The sequence below is a fragment of the Pseudoliparis swirei genome, chromosome 1 (assembly GCF_029220125.1).
Source record: "Pseudoliparis swirei isolate HS2019 ecotype Mariana Trench chromosome 1, NWPU_hadal_v1, whole genome shotgun sequence".
NCBI lineage: Eukaryota > Metazoa > Chordata > Actinopteri > Perciformes > Liparidae > Pseudoliparis > Pseudoliparis swirei.
The window spans coordinates 9,695,137-9,715,825 of NC_079388.1; the positions used below are offsets into that span (position 1 = coordinate 9,695,137).

The following is a 20,689-nucleotide window of genomic DNA, read 5'->3' on the forward strand; positions in this document are numbered from 1 at the left end:
TTTTGCGGCAGATGACAAGGAACTGGAGTTACATGTGAACAGATTAAATGACACGGCTGCCAGAAAGTGAGCTGTCAGCAAGTCAGACATCATGACATGCGAGCACGCGCAGCTTTGGTGGACTTTGTCACAAAGTGAAATCATACACTCTGTTACCAGTTACCAAGTCACAGCTTCATGCTTATCCAGAGTCCTTCAGGGGCAAAACACAACGTAGGACAAAAAACAATTCCTCAATAAATGCAGATTGGGGTACAAAATGAAGATTGGAATTGTCCACTTTAGTTTAATCTTGCTGGCCGAAAAAAACTCCCTTTCTTCCTCTAATGATGGCTTGGGGGACATTTATGTAATTTTACTGGCGGAGCTCATTGAAGGTGTGCAGCGGTTGATCTTCATTTTGCACTATTTGTATAATCAGATTTGTTTTTATTGAATCAAAAACAAATTAAAAATAAATGTCTTTATTTAATGAATGTTAATGGTCTATGTTCACTTGTGATATGTTATAACAATAATTACTCAAATTCTGCAAAAAACATTTCTATAAAAGTATATTTTTATTTAGAGCAATTAGACCCTTAGTTCACATAAACAGGCACCATTCTTATTATATATTTAATGTTATTCTACAGTGGCAGCAACACTGATATATCATATGAGGCTGTTGACACCCACTGTCATACTATTAAAACACATCAATGAGGCACATTGGGTAGCATAAACATGGACAGCGTTGTTTATTTTGAACCACATACACGTTCTCTAAACACTCCCAGTGCCAAATGTATCAATCCGTAGCTGAAAATAGTCCCCATCAAATACACTATTTACTGCTCTTTGAATAATGCTTGCTAAAAACTACAATGACCTGCTGTTTGAAGAAGTTCCATAGGCTTTATTTTAACTGAAAGTATACAATCATTATCTATTTTACATCTTCAGGAATGGCTATGCTGGAGAAACATACGCTGCAGTGGGAAAGTCGACCACTGAGAGAGGGAGCACCACATTATTGTCTTATCGTCTTATTTATTAGATTAGGATCATAATAAGAACATCGAGTTTGACCCTTCGAGCCAGACTTTTAAAACGTTTAGATGAAACCCTGTTTCACATGACATTAGTCAGCTTTGATAATTCCATCATCTCTAATTTGTCACCTCGCGCTCGAGCTCCATTTACATCAACGGTCACGCCTCGACCGGAAGTGACGAAAGTAGCCACGAGCGTGACGATCGGCTTGTTCGAAAATACAACAAGGAAGTGACCCTTTATTGCAAAGGAACAAATAATCACCGGATAACTTCTCCTCGAGCCGGGGGGGTCGCTTCGCTCGGTTATTGGGTTCCGGGGGGGGTAACGTCACCGTGGACTTGCCCGAGAGCCCGTTTCTGACCGTCTCGAGGGATTCCGCTCGTAGCCGGCTGTAGCTAGCTAGCGATGAACACGGACGTGGAATTTCACATCAGGCAGAATGACCCGTGGATCAAGCTTCCAGTTAATGTCAAACAGGTACTGAGCTTAAGTGTTCCCACGGGGTCGAGGTGAGAGCGGGGCACATGTCAATGTCACGCCGGCGCGCTCTGTCATACGAGCAGCTGTCAGTGGCGCACGACTCTGCAGCGTTTCACATCCACCCGGAGCCACAGCTGGCCATCTTTACATGACAGCCACTGAAGCTCCGCGGCATCACAGGACAGACCGTTTGATATGTAGCGTCACATGCTTTTAGAGGGTGGATGTCAGTTGCAAATACTGTATCGTGCTCAACTATGTCGAATATCACTCGGATTGTTTTACTATTCATCTTCTGTATACATCCCTCATCTTGCATACGACGCTGTGTGCCATTACGCCAGCATGCCGTGGTTCATTATATGCAGGTGCATCTTTTTGTAACCGCCTCCATCCATGTGCATCCTCACCAAAGATGCATTAGGGTTCTTTAAGCAGACAAATTGATGCCTCAAAACTCCAGGGCCTCAGAGCTCAATGATTGTTTAAATGTTTAGTGATGCACCTAGTTTCCAAGGTCTTCTTTCCCGATATAGACTTTGACGTTTCCATTAAGGGTTCATTTACAATCTATTTTTCTCACTTTGTGGATTTAAGTCCCAGAGGCCGGAGGTTGACATTGTCCTAAAAACAGGGTCAGTGGTCTGTGGCTACTGAATGAATGCAGCCATGAGCATCACCTGTGTGCTGTGTGTTTTTGCTCTGCAGAGTTTGGGGAACTCTCAGCGTGAGTATGAGAAGCATGTGCTGCTGTACAGCATCCGCAACCAGCTGCGATTCCGCAATAACCTAGGTGAGTTATGTTCGCCCCTCATTAAAGTCCCATCCACCTTCGACTGACACATTCTTAGTTGTGAGAATAAAAGACAAGGATCACAAAAAACTCTTGCATTAAATAGCTCAATATTAAGTATATGAGTGTATGGACTGGCAACATGGATGCCCGGTTTCCAGCTCATCAGCTGTATGAACACTCTGCCCTGGTTGGTACCTCACTGCTGTGTGTGTTTGTTTTATGAGCAGTGCGCCATGTGAGGAAGGATGAGCGCAAGTATTATGAGGAGCTCCTGAAGTACAGCCGGGACCACCTGATGCTGTACCCCTACCACCTGTCTGACATCATGGTCAAAGGGCTACGAATCACTCCGTTCTCATTTTACATAGGAATCATGGAGGTAAGCAACTTCTGCTGCATGGCTGACATGAAAACGGGACGATAGGCGTTTGATGTGGAAAGGCTTCAAACACCTGAACATCCGTCTTCATACTCGCAGTATGTGAAAACTCTGGCTGAGTCATCTAGCTTTGCTTTCTTCTGAAAGTCACGACAATAACATGACGAGGTCACATTTTCATCTGCGCTTTCAGAACAATGAGCTTGTAAACTCAAAGCTGAAAAGCACGAGTTATTATTGCGCTCCAGCAAAGATTCTCTAATTGATTTGGTAACACCCAGTGTTTTTCAATTTAATTGAACAATGTCTCTTTGCTTGGATATATAAAACATCATGGTACACCTCAATAGATCTACAATACATGTATCCTTTTGTGCAGCTGCACCTTTTGTATCGTCATTATACCGAGAGGAGAAACCTATTGTCATTGGAAAGCATTACTGAGTCCTGCACCTGAAATTACATGTCAATTGCATGTTGAAAATGTTGTCACATGTCAAACATTACCACCCGTATGAAAAAGATGTGTTCAGTCAGCCTATAAAATGTTCTTTAGTGTTAGAGGAGCTTGTGGTGTGATGTGTTTCCTATGTTGATGGACTTGGCGTCAGTCAGGCACTAGGTGTCAGTCAGTGTCTAGTGAAGCCTCATGCAGCAGCTCCGGGACACAGAGGGCTGAGTCCAGGACTAACGCACCCAGAGAAAATCTTTGCTGTGTGCGCTGCAGACCATTTGGGTTTTGTTCTAAGTAATGCACCTGTAATTTAGTTACCTGTTTTGTGTGTTCACACAGAGATGGTGGGTGCAGATTCGAGCTGACATATTTAATTGTTCCACGTTCAACATACTTCCCCATTTCATGAGATCACATGTAATATGCCCAGTGCTCTTTCTTATGATTTAAACAGATGAATAAAGACAACCCATTTAGTTTTCAGCTTATACTTAAAAATGATTCACCCTATTTCCTATGCATGCTGAACGCGACTAAGCTTCCATTGTGACCACTGAAGGTTATGTCATATTTTCATAATCCCTTTTAAGCACCTAATGAAAACGGGGTGTAGAAATTAGCACATGTGCCCATATCTGCTAATCCTGTTATTCATCAGAGGGACATGGAAAGGGGAACATAATTTGAATTCTTCTTTTCTCTTTTCTCTTGTCTCCGTTGTCTTTTTGCACATCCAGGATATTATGAACAGTGAGAAGAGTTATGACTCCTTGCCCAACTTCACTGCTGCTGACTGTGAGTTTTCCATCATCCTGTTTCCCCCCTTCTCTCCAACTCTGTTGAAATGACTTCACTGGGGTTCTGTGAACGTCCCACTCCTGCCCTCTCGGCCTCTCTGCTCGTTTTTTTTTACAGTTTTAGTTAAATGCAGGAGAGTTTAGATCGTCAGTTTATTAGATGGTAGAACACAGTGAAAATTAGGAACCTTGGGGATTCAACAGATTTATGAATTATAGTGCCTATTATTGAACTAAAATGGCTTTTTACAAGCTTCTTAATTTTGAGAATTCGGTCTTTTGCTTCATGGAGTTCATATTTTCTCATTTGGACTGTTGGGCAGACAAAAACAAGCAATTTGAAGACGCCACCTTAGGTTTTAGGAAATGTTTTTTTCTGTCTGTGAAAAGATGTTTTTCTAACCGAGTATCTGAAGTAAATTAAGCCAATCAAAATGTTTTTTTAGAAAGTTGGGTAAGGATTGGCAGCTGGATGCCAGGCATGAGTAGCTTATGTCTGTTGCTCAGTTTTCTCGACAGATGCATATGTTTTTCTAAATGTTTTCAGTTTGCTTCCGTGCTGTGGAGTTTTTTTATAAAACTTTGGCTTAATACTTCTCTTGAATAAGATACAAATCCAACACTTCTTTTGTACATTTAGTAGCAATTTTTTTTATAAAGCCCAATTACTATTGTTACTTATCAACCTAAAACATTTATTTTGTATTTCCGTAACCTAACCAGAGCACTGGCCACGAGGTTTTTGAATTGACTGATATAAATCCCATGTTATAGTCTCTTTTCTACTAGATCACAGAGGAGCTGTGTTCCTCCAAAATCATTCCAAAATCCAATTAAGATTGTGTCAAAGTTAAAAATGATGTACGGTTGTAGCATTCTTCGACTTACTGCTGTCAAGTGAAACGGGCTTTGGCATTCACTGTTAGTGACTCACTCCTGACTGTACAGGACCTTCACGCTGTGGAGACAGAAGGCTGCTAGCCGGCCGTAAGAGCCACCCGATCAGGGGCCTCTCTCCTCTAATCTCCCTGGAGGTGCTTTGGAAGCGTGTCATGTAGCAGTGGGTGGATGGAGAGGCGGTGCGTGTGTGTGTGTGTGTGTGTGAGTGAGAGAGTTTTCCGTGGGCGGATGTTTGTGTGTTGTGTCTGTGTCTTGGTGGAAAGACAGGATACGTGTGTAGGATTTTGCTGCGTTGGGAGGCCAAAATGCGAACATCCCTGACTTGTCCCTGTTTGCATTGGCAGCCATCCCAGCACATTCTGCTCTGCCCCTTCCGGGCCTGTGCATCATACTAGACTAGAGGAGGGGGTCAATTGGGATTTAGAGCCAAAACATTCATACCGTCAACAGTATACAAGCTATAAAACTTGCTTGGTGAGCCAGTATTTTCTCAAACAGACAATTCGCATGCACACATGCTCACTCTTATTTTCTTCAGAAATACAGCCTTGCATGTTGGAAGGTGGATTAGCAGAGCTTTCGTCTGTTTGTGTGTGTGTGTGTTGGGATTGTTAGGATTCTTTCAAAGAAAGTGTGTGAGTATGTACCGACGTACTTCCTCAGCACAGTTTGACTGAGTCACTGTTGCAACTCGTCGAGCTCCTTTCTCCAAAGTTATTCCAATATGAAGTTGGAAATATACAGACATTTCTTTTCTCAAACTTCTTGCTGTAATTCTTAGTTGTTGTTTTTTTGGTAAAGTCTCAAGAGCCTGTATTTGAAAAATGCCAGAGAGACTTTTGCAGCTGCACTGCAGACATATTTATTTGCCTTCGTGTTAATGTCCAGCGACTAGAAGTTCATGGCCAGTTACTGAGGCATGATGGAGTTTTATTGGCTTGCCCATCTTCTCATTATCCCACAGGTCTGCGGCTGCTCGGCATCGGGAGAAACCAGTACATTGACCTAATGAACCAGTGCAGGTCTTCCAAAGTAAGCAATATAGCCCTTTAGATCAGCATCTATAGAACAACTCTTCATGCATTTAGCTCATAGATTTATTTTTTTGAGCACAGTTAGTGTAAAAGACAAATGGGAAGTACTGAATATTTAATACAGCCACTTCTCCCCTGATTGAGTGGTCAACAACAAACTGCACATCAATTCTCAATATGCAGACACAGCCCCATAAATGTTACTTTTTCTGTATTTTTAATAATAAATATTTGACTACCATTCTCTCCAGAATATATAACCAATATTAACAAAATAGACATGTTAATTTGATGTAAGTGACCCGATCTCGCCTTCCCGCTTGTCGTCTTTGTCAGAAATTCTTCCGCAGGAAATCAGCGCGGGACCTGCTGCCGGCCAAACCAGTGGAGATCTCTGTGGAGCCGTGGTGGATGGCACAGACGGGCTACATCACCGAGGACGATATCAGGGTCAGACGAGAGAACTTCTTCTTTTTTTTCGTGTGTCAGTACAATTAGATAATAAGCATGTGTGTAGATATTGCATTTTCTGTGATAGCAGGTTGGGATGGATACGGTGGGAGGAAAAAGGACAATAGTCAGATTTAGTAACATTTATTGAGGAAGGTTGAGCTTATTCTTTTCATCTTTCATTTTTATAAACAACGCCTTGTGTACAGGTATGCTTTAATGTTCTGTGTTTGATATTTGTAAACAGATCTGTTCTCCAGGAGAGAAGATAGCCATCGATAAGATGATAGATTCTGGTCCTCAGCTGGCTGGACCAATGGAGTATAATGTGGTCTTAAGTAAGTATCACATACTATGTTCCCTTTTAAGACAACCGTATCTGAATGCGTCAAAGTCTGAATTAAATGATATCCATATGTGTGCATGTGTGTACATATAATATAAAATAAATAGCCATAGCTCAAGTTTTTGCACAAAGTATGTGGATAAAGAGTGTATTTCTCCACTCTCTTCCTTTTTTCAAAATTTGATCTGATCCAGTCTCCTGTTGCTTTTTGTCCCATTCTAACATCCGGTTTCAACAGGAATTATTTTTATAGCTTGACTATCCTTTTGCAAGCTCTTAAGATTTGGTATTTTCTTTAAATATTTGAGCAGACCTGATCAATCAAAAGTACAAAAGCAATTGGAGACAGAGAGAGTCTCTGAAGGTTGAAGGTGTTTCATCAGTGTGCTGGTGTGAATTTGAAAGATGAAGCACAGAAAGTGTCCATGCAGTTTGAATATCAATTAGAGAACAGTCATGACCCTTGGCCACTGGAGTGGCTGTGACTGAGTGGGAACAAAGACAATTAGATACAGTAGACACACGGCTAGTTGAATACAAGGAGCTGTTTAAATTCAGATTTGATTGGCCCGTGCACGTGCGCATGCAAGTACCTCCAAGTCACGTTTTCGGGCCCTCCCCCTAAACGACGGTGTTTTGAGTGCTGTCTCTTCACACTATGAACCGCTTCTCCCGCAGCGCTCGTCTGTAAGCCCATGTGTAATGCAGCCTCCGGTGGCTTCCGTAGAACATAAACAGGCAACGAGCGCTCCTGCTGGGCTCGTCTCCATGACATCACGCGAGAAGGACTTGACAGACATTTCTCCGCTCTCGGCTAAGATTGACGGCAAAGTGCTCCAACTGTGTTTAACTGTGTTTCATTTAATCAAACAACTTGCTACTCTTTGTTATTCTACAAGAGGTAGTATCCAGTGTTTTATGTTTGTAATTTGGAGAAGTAAAAAATTAATTACTCTTAATACCAAATTTAAAACAGAATACCTACCCAACAAACAAATATCCCAATAGTCGAATATTTGGGCAACGCCTTATACACTACCGTTCAAAAGTTTGGAATCACCCAGACAATTTCGTGTCTTCCATGAAAAATCACACTTTTATTTATCAAATGAATATAAAATGTAGTCAAGACATTGACAAGGTTAGAAATAATGATTAATATTTGAAGTATTAATTTTGTTCTACAAACTTCAAGCTCAAAGGAAGGCCAGTTGTATAGCTTATATCACCAGCATAACTGTTTTCAGCTGTGCTAACATAATTGCACGGGTTTTCTAATCAGACATTAGTCTTCTAAGGCGATTAGCAAACACAATGTACCATTAGAACACTGGAGTGATAGTTGATGGAAATGGGCCTCTATACACCTATGGAGATATTTCATTAGAAACCAGACACTTCCACCTAGAATAGTCATTTACCACATTAACAATGTATAGTGTATTTCTGATTAATTTAATGTTATCTTTATTGAAAAAACAGTGCTTTTCTTTGAAAAATAAAGTCATTTCTAAGTGATCCCAAACTTTTGAACGGTAGTGTATGTCAAACGTGCTAACACACTACTACTGTATGTTTTTATTTTTTTTACTCCAGGCTTGTACAACCGAGGATTCATCTACTTGGATGTTCCCATATCTGATGACAGCTGCATTTCAGGTACCCATGTGTGTGTGAGTGTGTTTAAACATCCGGCAATTATGGTTCCCAGCGTAATTTCCTCGACTAAACTCTGAGTAGGTACCTAAATTACAACCCTGGGAACTTAGGTGCGTTTATGGTCAATGGACTGATCTGAAATTATGCCTGATAATGTAATTACAGATGCATACTGGAAAGAAAAAAAGAAGAAGAAAAATAACAATTTATTTCCAAAATGAAATGACGTAAAAAATATTTGTGGACATATTGCTCCAGTTGTTTTTTACTGTTTGTGTTTCTAGTGCCCCCGCTGGAAGGCTTTGTCATGAACCGCGTCCAGGGCGATTACTTTGAAACGCTGCTCTACAAAATCTTTGTGTCCATTGATGAGCAGACAAACGTTACGGAGGTAGGCTTTGTGTGTGTAATTTCAACATATAATAATAAATTCCGTGATTACTGATTTTACACTTGGTGTCGAGTATAATTTTTCTACATATTGTTTTTTAGTGTGTTTTATTGATCAACTTTTCAACACAGTCCTATGTTTCTTTTTCTCCCTCTCTCTTGATCGTTCCGCCTTCTGCCTCTCAGCTGGCGAATGTGTTGGAGATTGACTTGGACTTAGTGAAGGTGGGTATCCACTTGCTGCATAAAGTGCACACACACACACGCACATGCTCTCTCTCTCTCTACCAGAGGGTTCAGTTGTACGATTCCAGTTGAATTGGTGCTCAAGTGCGACCTGGCTTTCCCCAGCTTCCTAGATGCTCCCTATCAGACACCGAGCCAAACTCCCTCTCAGTGTTGTGGCTTCCAGGGTGAAGAGCTGAACTCCCCTGTCATTTCATTCCTGCTGCTGAATCGCAGCACTTAAGAGAAGTGGCTGAAGGCGGCGTTAACCCTGTAACTTCAGAGATGATTGATATGTCTGAGAGGTCTTCTTTGTGCAGAACTTTTCCCTGAGACATGTTCAACTTTCTCTTGTGCAATGACTACCTCATGGCCTGAGCCACTTTGCTGCGTTTCTTTTGAGATGATAAGAGGAGGGCTAAGAGTTGACCTCAGCTTCCACCTCAGAGGTGTTGAAATCAAGACAGCCCCCTGTACTTAACTGAGCTGGCCTGCTCAGCAGGCATCACACATTTATCGATGAGCTAAATCTTGGATTAAGGAGATAATGAAAAAACAGCAAACACTGTGTACTTTTTTGTGGAAAGTACACAGTGTTACTACCTTTTTTTCTCTTTTTAGTCACCACACATTGAGTAATGGCTTTTTATAGTAGATCATGTTGGGCACTGAGAGAGCATCCCCCAAAAGAGGATTCACCTCGTGCTTAGGGCCTTTTGGTCCCTCAAAATGTATGCAGTAAGTAATCTTCCTTTATCAAGTCTATCAAGTGGTTTCATCTTTGGGACTGAACATTTATCATGTAATATTCCTCACCTGAATTATAACTCACCTCAGTAGTAGGTCACAGGTTGATGATGCATGACGGTGAAAGAGTGTCAGATTTCTGTGGGTCAAACAATCTTTTGACTGTTTTTACTGTGCTTTATCAGAATGCAGTTTCCATGTACTGTCGTCTCGGCTTCGCTGTAAAGAAAGGTCAGGTGATCAGCTCAGACCAGCTCCACCCCACCTGGAAGAACGCCCCGTCTGTCAACAGACTCAAGTATGTGCATTCACCACTTCTTAGAATATAACTGGAAGTGGTGTCATGTGTTGAACCATGTTTGCCCAGAAACTTTGTTCATTTTAAATGTTAAGAGGCATTTACAACCCATAAATGTAGTTAATGTTCAAATGTTTCTGGTAATTTTTTTTCATACTGGAATTAGGATATTTTAATAACATTGCAATTGTATCAGCATCTATTCAACCACCTAGTAAATACCTTAGGCTCTCCATCAGGAAATATCATTTATTTAAAGTATTTGATTATTTTTATTTAATAAACTACTATTAGGACCACCATGGACCCTCAGAAGATGCTGCTATCCTGGGAGCAGGGCAGTCCTGTCATGGAGGGAGGCTCCTCAGCCACCGACACCGACACCACTAGTCTGGAAGAAGGTCTGTGTGGACACACGCACACACACGCACACACACACAGATGTCGCTGTGTATGCACACAAAGCATGTTCTGAATATCTTCAGATGTTTTGAAACAGTTTTGCTAATTAATTCCCAAGAAAGCTTTGTCATGCTTCTGAACGAAATTCTCACATTAATGAGTTTTTGTTTGACTTTATGTATGTTGAGGCGGAACTGTTGCTCAGACTCACAAATTGGATGTTAACAACGCTGCTTTTTGAAAACCACATTTACATTAATTACTTCTGTGTGCAATTTTCTTGAATTTAAAATTCATATCTTAAAATTCTGAATGATACAACCTCAGAGTTGTGCTGCTTAGTTCTACATTAATGTTATTGCTGAGGGTTATTGCTCTTGTTATATCTATTTTTGTTCTTTATCTCTGTAGCAGACACAGGAAGTGTAAGCAGCCTAAGCATACCAGCTGCACCCACAAAGAGGATTGCCTTCCTCTTTGACTCCACTCTCACAGCCTTCCTCATGATGGGCAACCTGTCTCCGGTTAGTGGCTGGATGTGTACATGAGAAAAATGCACAGAAGGCTTAATCGAGACATAATCATTTCCCTCAAATTTGTACCTGGACTATAGATCTTGACTCCTCCCTCTTGTGTCCTCCTATCAGAACTTGAAGAGTCATGCAGTGACCATGTTTGAGGTGGGTAAGCTGTCTGATGAGACTCTGGATACCTTCCTGGCTGAGTTGGAGAAGGTGAGCAATGGAAACAAAGAAAACAAATACTTGCTAGTGTATCTAGGAATGCCTTTGTCATGAAACACCAGAGGCTACTAAATCAAAGTAGAAAATACATTATAGGTTGATGTGTACATGTTTAAACTTGAATGTATTTCCTGGTTTCAGGTGGAGAGCACAGCAGAGGGCGAGGCCCAGCGCTACTTTGACCACGCTCTGACCTTGAAAAACACCATCCTTTTCTTGCGCTACAACAAAGAACTCACTCAGGACCAGGGACCTGATATCCCAAATATAGGTAATTATACAATTATGCCCTCTTTGCCATCCCCTTTATGGGCAAATAGATACAAGATCCTGGTGTGAAACACCTAGACATGTCTATATATTTGGTAAATTGGCAGCTTGGAGCCTAGATTAGTTATTTTGTATGAAATATAAACTCATATTTTTGTCTGCTGTCTGCACAAAGTTCCCTTTGGGCTTATTAGTTACTATTTTGCCAGTTTACATAATTTATTATACAAATACAGCTAACATTTTTTAACAAATGTTCAACATTTATTTTCAAATCTGCAAATATGAATCAAACAGAAATGTAAGGTGAGAGCTGGACATGCAGAGTGAACTTGGTGAAAGTTGTGTGTGTTTGCGTATGATTCAAAGCACGATTGACTTATTATTGTCAGTGACCAACAGAAATGTTTCTATTTATCTGTGTATCAAAAACTATGTTCAATTCAGGAATAAAAAAAAAAAATGGGAACCAAAATTAACTGGATCTTCTGTTCATATATTCCCGTCAATCCCGAGTGCAGCTGTCAAGTTCGACACAGCAACTCTCTGAGTTTCCATGTAACAACTGTCGTGCCACCAGATGCTGTTTGTTTGGTTTGGCGTGGTGCCTCATTTCCGATTGTCTTATCTCTCAGTTAAGCTGCTGCTGCTGAGAAGCCAGCGCGAGATGCAGTTACTTCAGAAACGTCACAGAAGAAAACTACATAAATGAAATGAATGACTCTTTACCTCTCAGCCTATTTTGTACAGAAGTTGTAACTGTTTTTCTCCAACTAGGCTTCCCATTGGACATGTTGCGCTGTGAGAGCCTGCTCGGTCTGGACCAGGCCACCTGCAACCGTGTCCTCAACAAGAACTACAAGCTGCTGGTCTCAATGGCGCCGCTGAGCAACGAGATCAGGCCCATCAGCAGCTGCACGCCTCAGGTATGAGGCCTGGAGGAAGAGAGAGCGGAGGAGATGCTGTGCACCCTGCTGGGATTTTGAAATAACTGTTGAAGGTCTTAGAGGTGTGTGTGTGTGTTTGTGCTTGTACGCGTGCGCGCCTGTGTGTTTGTGTTTCGTTGGCAGTCAGCCTGCAGTTGCCCCCAACAACAAGGCTACACAAAGAGAGAGAGGGAGGGAGGGAGGGACGAAGGGAGGGAGGCAAGGCTCATGGGTAATTATTCTGCCTGGCCACACTCCAGCTTTCTAGCTGAGCTCAGAGAGGGAAAGAAAGTTAAATTCTTGTTGTGCCATTCACGCTGCTGTTTATTCTCATACTGCTAGGACTCAGTGAAGTGTAATTCAGTTTATTATTTTCTGCTCCCCCCCCCCCCCCCCCCCGTCTCGACAAAAGTGGGCTGTAAGTTGTGGTGTCGCAGCAACCACAAGAGGTTCTTGAGCATGCAGTCGTCTTAGGACGTATACATGTGTACGCCTTAGTTCTGCTTCTGTACACTTAGACGTGTTTGTTTTTCCCGCAGCACATTGGCCCAGCGATCCCTGAGGTGAGCTCCATCTGGTTCAAGCTGTACCTGTACCATATCACCGGCCAAGGCCCGCCCTCTTTGCTGCTCTCTAAAGGCTCCAGGCTCCGCAAACTGCCGGACATATTCCAGGTGAGCCCAGATCCATAATTAATCATGCAGGTAGGATAAATAAGTGTAGGTCCAAAGTTGATGTAGTCTGCTCATAAAGATTCTTTATAAGCTAAAGAAATGTCTTTGAATTCAGATAAGAAAAGCCCTGCATGTGATAAGAACTACACCATTTTAAGCCTCTTCAAAGATGTGACTTTTTCTCTTTTTTCTTCTTCATTTATTTGTGAACTCACAACACGCATCATAAAAATATATGCATTCTCTAAAAATATAAGAATATCAGTGAGTTATAAAGCAAACTGAACAAATTATGTAAACTTGCAAAAACGAAAACAAATAAATGTAATTGTCTTTGATTCTTGCCCTATTAAATTGTGACCTTGCCGTTTCAGTAAATCACTGGAGGTTAACCTTAATTTCTTAACAAAGCACCTGGTGCATCACTATCAGTCATATCGGACACTGCACCTACATTTCCCTCTCCAAGGCTTTCTGATGGTCTTGTAATTATTTTATTATCCTGGTCATGTGCAACGGGGAAGAAAAGAGAATTTAATGACGTGAGTTCTCAGGGGAGGAAGAATAATATCATGCAAATAGGTCATTTTATTTGAATACAGCAGCATGTATTTGTCTACTTCTTGTATACTTGTCATTATAGTAAATTTAACAGTTTTTCTTCACGTTAATTTCTTCATCACTTTAAGAGCTGATCAAAATCAATGAAATAGACAAGAATGTACACCTTAATTTCAGTTTGAAAAGATGTTTACTCTTCATCAACTTAGTTTTTGACTGAGATGTTGTAGTACACCACAGGACAGAGGTAGTCGTTTAAGAGTTATACAATAAATAAACTATTCTATGAAAACAAATCGTATCATTCTTGGTAATTACCCACCTCAGTATAGTGAGTGAGCAGCTGTTCACACTTTCACAGCCCAGTCTGGATTGGTTCAGTGATTAGCAGCTGTGGAAAAATCCTTTCCGTGACCCTTTTCTCCCTCTCTGTCCAGGCCTACGACAGGTTGTTGATCACCTCCTGGGGTCACGACCCCGGAGTCGTGCCTTCATCCAACGTTCTGACCATGCTGAACGATGCCCTCACACACTCTGCTGTACTGATCCAGGTAGATATGAGCTCCACTTTTACAGTCTCCTTGTTTCAGGATAACTTTTTTTTGTTTACTGGCTTAGGTGCTTTAATTGGAACATTGCATCATATCACATTCAAGTTAATTGAAATATATTTTTATAGCACATTTTAAACAACATGTACTGACCAAAGTGCTTCACATTTATAGCACAGCATTGTATAACCAGGCAGGGATCAAGATAACCAACTAATGAGTAATGCATATGAATAAACAACCAGCATACAAGGCCAGTTAGTGTCACTTTAAATGCATTTAAAAGCAAAAGCCAAAGTCAAATCTAGGGCATTGAGCTGCGCTTTGAGTGACTCGATGGAGGAGTCTGATGTGATGGAGTAGTTTGTTCTACGGACTGGAATGTTATATATCTACTCTTTGCATGTTTTCAATAATAACATTTAGTGACACTGTGTGGATATATAAACAGTACTGTGTGTGTGTGTGTTGTTCGCCTCAGGGTCACGGTATGCACGGCCACGGAGAAACCGTTCACATCCCGTTCCCCTTTAATGCAGAAGATCTAGAAGGAGGTGAGTTATTATCATATGGAGATAAAGCTTTATTTTCACTTAGTGACAGCATACATGTTGTGCTAATACACAAGTATGTGAAGGTAATGCAGTGCAAGGCTTATTTCTTCTTCTTCTTCTTTTTTTAAAAAAATGTTAAAGAATGGTAAGAAAAGATTTTACTCTAGTATAGTATATAATAATTATACAAATGTGATTTCACTAGATACAGTAAATGCATTGTTTGTTGTACTTTACTGCTTATTTTAAGTCCGTTACCTGTTTATTGATTTTATGTGACATTTCCTATGCTGTTTGTTTAAACATTTTGTTTTGTTTTGTTTTAAGAATTTTGTTTTTATTTTATATTTGTGAAACTTTTTATGGCAAAGACCCCTTTGTAAAGAGATTCTGAAACTCAATGTGAATATATATATAAAAATCGTTATTGATGTACCGTTACTGCTTAAATTATAGTTATGCGTAAATCAAGGAGCTGATCTCAGTCAAGGTCAGCTCCTTTCTCTGGTGACTCAAGTATTTGTTTTTGGCTTTGAGGGTTTTACCGTGTCAAACTTCATAAAAATTATTAGAATCCTCTGAAACCCGTCTTTCGTAAATTTGTGTGTGAAGCTTACCACTAACACTCATCCCTCCAATACATGTTCTATGACAGAAGTACAACCTTTAAGAATACCATGCTACACAGATATTAATAGAATATATGCAATCCTGTTTGAGTGCTGAGCTTTAAGCCTAACGCCCATTGTTTGTCTCTCTCCGCCCCGTGCAGAGTTCTCCTCCTCCAACATGTGTGTGCACAAGGCGCTCCAAAAGCTGAGAGAGAACGTGGACCTGGAGCACCAGTGTGGCTACATCACCATGCTCAATGCCAACAACAGGCACCGCCGCAGGGCCAGCGACAGTACCGAGTGCAGAGGTGCATGTGAGAGACATCTATAGCTGGATTAGTAACGATGTCCTGGCCTCTGATGGCGATTGTCACTGATGGTGCAAATTTGATAAAGACTGCTCACAGTCCAGTTTGATTATTCCGTTTGTCTGCATAATTGTGTTCCTTATTGTTATAGCCTGTGCTAATGGATGTGGATCGAACACTATTAGCCTTTACCTTGAGATTAACTGATTAAATGTTGGTAATGTAATTCATCACTGCTTGTTTATCATAGAGATGTATGCACATAACTGTTATGTCCATTTAAAAAAAAAAAAATTTGACCGACTTTCTATTAATATTTATTCAGCAAAAGGAATGATTTCTGAAGTTGTGCAATAATGAAGCTTCTTAACTGAAAGGCATTAATGAGAGCTGTTATATCGATGTGAATCGACCTTTCTGTGCCTCAATGCTTATGGAGAGTTGTTGCTTTTCTTCAAGGGGACACCCATCTGGGTGGAGGCCTGGACACCAACGGCAGCACTGAGTCCTTTGAGCTTGTGACGGAGGACAACAACGGGGAAACCAAAGGAAAGACGGACAGTAAGTCTACGTGTTTGGTTAATGTAAAGAATACTTCACCCACAAAATGTCTGTTTGATACTCAGCCCGTGTTGCCTTGAATTCCTCAAGAAAACATTGTTTCTCTCCCTTGCCTCCATGGTGATATGAGAATAGAAAACAAACAGAGAAAAATCTTGATGGCTTGTTGTTTAATTATCAGAACATCTGTTTATAAACTGTCACACAACTTTCCATCGTGAGGCTTTCTTCATTCACCGCATGCAAGAAAAACATATTTAAGAATTCAAAGTAACACAGGGTGAACAATTGATATACAAATGGTTATTTTGTGGGTGAAGTATTTCTTTCATGTAAATATTTGTACATATATTTTCTATACTGTGAGCGAGCTGGAAGAGACGGAGAAGACCAGCATGGGAGAGCAGCCTATCCTTGTTAATGGTATGCGTCTCATGTGCTTGTCACCCCATCCCTCCTCTCCAATCCCTTTCTTTCAGACCTTTCATCTGAAGAGGAGTGGGTCCCTCTTGAACTGTGCTTCGGCATGCCCCTCTTCAGCTCTGAGCTAAACCGCAAAGTGTGTCAAAAAATCGCCTCGCACAAACTGTGCAGCAACGAAAGGTAAAAAAAATAAAATAAAAACATTCTCCAACACTGACAAACATGGACAGAAGTGTGTTGCTGAGAGGTGCGAGACTTTGTTGTTGTTTCAGCCTTCAAGAGCTACTTCTCTTGAGCCGAAAGCTTTCGCTGAAGGTGTTGAGCTTCGTGCAATCATTCCAGGTAAAACACTCGGCTGTCCTCTCAGCGCGCCGCTCCAATACTTGCAGAAAATAAATTAACGATGTCCAGTGAAAAAATCAGTCGTCAAGTTTTTAGATTTTTACAAATTGAGTCTGTTGGAATCAATTAATGACAGATTCATAAATTATGAATATCTAATTTAACTGTTTAATCTGGTTTAGAAACATTAATATCCACACTATGATATTTTGAGAGAGAAGAGGAGTTTTTGTTGCAATGTAAAATACAATATGGGGGAAAACCATACATTTGTTATCTTGTATTTTATGCGCGTAACATGAGAAAACAATATGATTATATTATTCATTTGAAATAACGAATACAAATTAGGGCTCCCTGAGGGGTATCGTTATCTTTAGATATAATTTAACTTTTTAATAAAGCTTAAAACATTTACCAGTCACCATGACTGCACCTGGCAGCTATTTCATGAAACCTTTTGTTTTGAATCAGAATAATAATAATATTCTTACACCAATGACTTGAATGAACTCACGAGACATGCTTTCGGCCATAACTCAATACTCTTCGATAATTCTGATAATTTTCCACAGATGTCTAAAAGGATAAAATGATGATGTAATGATATTTTGGACGTACATGGATGTAAATTGCAACATGACGGTTGGTCACGGATGGCTGGTGGAGGCAGACAACCGGGATGTGACCATTATAGTTTGTCCCAGAGAAGTTTATCCTTGACCCACATATCGTCCACTCTACCTGGTGATCTGATCTGTGGCTTTTGCCCTTTGTTGGTAGGACGGCTTGCAGCCCTCTGACATGGACAGTGGCGTGTCGAACCCTCTTAGTCAGCCCCCAGCGGAGTCTGGCGTCCCCCTGCCCGCCCTCAACCTCCTTTTCAAGGAAGGGCAGCTGAGCGAGTGGAGCGGACGGGCCCCTCCTCCTCTGGACATCACAGCTCTGCAGAAGGACCAACCCACATAAGCCACACCACTCAAAACTTCCAGATTTGGTCAGAAGTAAAAAAATATATATATATCAAAAAAACACAATCTCCTCGAAAAGGACCACCCTCTCACTGAGGAAATTGTTATTCGAGGTCCAACCCTGCATCTTGTCTGTCAGTATCCAGTCAGGGGAACGTGAGCCCCCGCGCTTCATTCACCTCCTGTATGAGGAATCATCCTTCTGACTGTGTTGCCAACACTAGTTCAAATCCCCTTTGCTGGTCCCCTTTGCGATTCCTCATATTCGTAGTGATGCAGTGTTCTCTGTTGGAGTGGTGCTACGATCCCAGTACACAACAGTGGGGCAGGTGAACAGCATAACACCTGCAAGACCACCTCAACCGGAAACTCCACTGCCCCCCCAACCCTACCCTTCAATCAATGGATGTTCTGTGAAAGCGGAGTGTGAAGTGGTTAATAATTGTATAGATGTTATCAAAATGACCCACAAAATAAACAATGACGTAATGAACAGACATTTTCAGGAATCTACAATATGCATATTCTAGGACCAAGTTTTTGGACTTATCAGACGGAGTCCAGATACGGACCCCGCTGCCTCCCTGTGTCGTCTCATGTTAAGTGATCTCATGCATGATACTGTTACACTACTTCTACCATAAAAGAATACTTCTCTCTTTACTTGTAATCAATATTGGGGGCATTTATGGTTTACACTGTGCAGGATCTGTTCAACCTGTTTTTTTTCTTTTTTACCTTTGATCTCTTGTTAATGCGCACATGGTTTTAGAGCTTACCACCACAAGAAAGTGTTTCCTTTTGGAAATGGACAGGGCATCTTGCATCTTGGAAACTGCAGTTTAAAAAAATTCTTTGTTATAATTTTGAACACCAAAGATCATTTTCTTTTCATATATATTATTTTTGTAATCTTCTGTTGTACGGTCTTTGATTTTATTCTACTGCCTTTATCATTGTCAGGCAATCAGAGGCAACCGTGTCTTTTTTTAGGTTTTTGTTCTTCCATTTATTAGATTTACAAATTATTTATTTTAATGATTGTCTAGCACCAATAAAATCAACATCGGGCCACAGACGACTAACCATTGGTACTGAAGAATTCGACAAGATTAACCGAGTGTACCTAATCGCATAGATCGGGAACAGTCAGGTCTGTGTGTTTGACCCGGGCCTGGTGCCACTGCCTCCTGCCAGTATCTCCCTGGATCAGCTCCAGGTTAGTGTGCGGCTCTCGGCCAGCTCACCACACTCCAAGGGATTCTGTTTACACCATGTTTTGAAAAACGGGGTTTGTAGTCTAGAGAAGAAGGAAACTTCTCTGAAGGCTGTCATCGACCCCTGGGATAGACATGCAACTGCTTTCCCCAGCATATCAGAGATGGAATGGCCCAAAAAGTATCTGAAGTCCATCAGGATTTTTTACTGTGGTTCCAATAATATACTTTTAAAAAAAGTACTTTTTATTGCATTTAGAATGCTCACCTATTTTTGTTAATGTTCCTCTTATATTTTTCATTGCAGTTGTTGACCCATTTGTGGTTGTCGTTTCTAATAATGTGATGCTGACATAGACGCACAAAAAAATACACAAGATCCCATCGAAGCATGATTTCTGTGTAGAAACTTTTGTGTGTATTGTACACCTCCTTCTTGGTGTGTTTTCCTACCTTTCACAATAAGAGCCCCCGTCTACCTGCCTGTCAGTTATGTAGTTGCAGTGCTCGGTCATCTCACTCCCCCGTCCTCCCACAGTGTTTAAAAGAAGAGAAAAATGCTAGTTTTATATGTCAGCCTATCATTGAGGAAATCTTTGTTGTAGCTCGTTTACGTGAATACCAATGACTGAATTAATAATAATGATGATGATGATGCTCTTGTAATTAAATGGTACAAAAAAAGAAAGTGACATTCCTTCAACGTGCCCTTCCTCCATCCCTTCGCCATCTCCCCTCTGCTCCAGATACACGTATTATTACAAATAAATCTGTAAAAAGTATATAAAAATATAAATATGTAAGAAGAACAAATTCTTTTTCCTCTCTGAAAATGTCTCCGTGTCGTTTTTTCCCCCTGATCTATACTTTTAGCTTTTTATCCTCTGATGTCAACCCCCCACTGGCTCCAAAATGTAGCCAGTCATATTACACGGTATATGTTTTTCTCGCCAGGTGGAACAGATGGCGTGCAAGATGCAGCGGCCCGGATGCTCTGTCCATCTGCCTCAAGTACACACTTGTTCACCCATCCTTGTTAAAACAATGTCTCTTACATGGATGGGAAACCTTTTGAAAAGCTATGAAAACCCCACATTTTTGTGAGGAGGATGAAGGTGTCCGTCGGGGGCTCGTTGTGACCCTCATCGGACAGGTGAAGCCCCACGTCTCCCGGGCCTCCCTGCTCCAGTAATTTCCCAGCACCACAAATTGTGTCACAAGGGGCGTGAACTGGGTCACGCCACCTGAGGGTAAGACGCTCCAAGAAGCGGTCATGTGGCTGCATGTCACCACTCTAACGGTTCTTTTCTTTCCTAACGCCCTCAGCTCGGGGAAGTTGCAATGTATCTGCTCAATTCATTGTGAAGATTTGTTATTTTTGACTTCCATCTTATGCCTCTTTGGCTGAAAGGCTGTGAATTCATCGGCCTTTCACAAACACTGAATTCTTGTCCTGTATGATCATGGCGAGTAAAAGTGGAAGTACAATACTTAGTCCAGAATGTTCCTTTGAACTGTGTTGCAACCAAAGCCGTCAGTCCATGACGCGACATTGTATCCCTCTTGGTGCAAGTTGTCATAG

General features: G+C 41.1%; 1 protein-coding gene across 3 annotated transcripts; it reads left to right on the forward strand.

Annotated features, from left to right (window-relative positions):
• Positions 1 to 1,254: 1,254 nt before the first annotated feature.
• fam91a1 (family with sequence similarity 91 member A1) lies at positions 1,255 to 19,940 on the forward strand. 3 transcript variants are annotated; one of them, XM_056417425.1, is made up of 24 exons: positions 1,255 to 1,515; positions 2,227 to 2,311; positions 2,542 to 2,693; positions 3,885 to 3,942; positions 5,809 to 5,876; positions 6,215 to 6,328; positions 6,576 to 6,666; positions 8,271 to 8,333; positions 8,618 to 8,724; positions 8,910 to 8,948; positions 9,881 to 9,993; positions 10,288 to 10,394; positions 10,807 to 10,919; positions 11,043 to 11,129; positions 11,280 to 11,409; positions 12,186 to 12,334; positions 12,874 to 13,008; positions 14,007 to 14,120; positions 14,602 to 14,674; positions 15,447 to 15,599; positions 16,053 to 16,154; positions 16,634 to 16,757; positions 16,850 to 16,919; positions 17,703 to 19,940. In XM_056417425.1, the coding sequence occupies exons 1-24, from the start codon at positions 1,444 to 1,446 to the stop codon at positions 17,886 to 17,888; spliced, it is 2,505 nt and encodes an 834-aa protein (XP_056273400.1). In that variant the 5' UTR covers positions 1,255 to 1,443; the 3' UTR covers positions 17,889 to 19,940. The 3 variants fall into 3 exon arrangements, with proteins under 3 accessions (XP_056273400.1, XP_056273416.1, XP_056273408.1); XM_056417441.1 differs by having other exon boundaries at positions 15,447 to 15,593; XM_056417433.1 differs by having other exon boundaries at positions 10,810 to 10,919.
• Positions 19,941 to 20,689: the final 749 nt, after the last annotated feature.

Excerpts from the sequence above, each read along its gene's own strand:
- fam91a1 (XM_056417425.1), top strand. The coding sequence starts at position 1,444 with ATGAACACGGACGTGGAATTTCACATCAGGCAGAATGACCCGTGGATC. Across the intron at positions 3,943-5,808 it reads CAACTTCACTGCTGCTGACT|GTCTGCGGCTGCTCGGCATC; the intron begins GTGAGTTTTCCA and ends ATTATCCCACAG. Across the intron at positions 14,121-14,601 it reads ACTCTGCTGTACTGATCCAG|GGTCACGGTATGCACGGCCA; the intron begins GTAGATATGAGC and ends TGTTCGCCTCAG.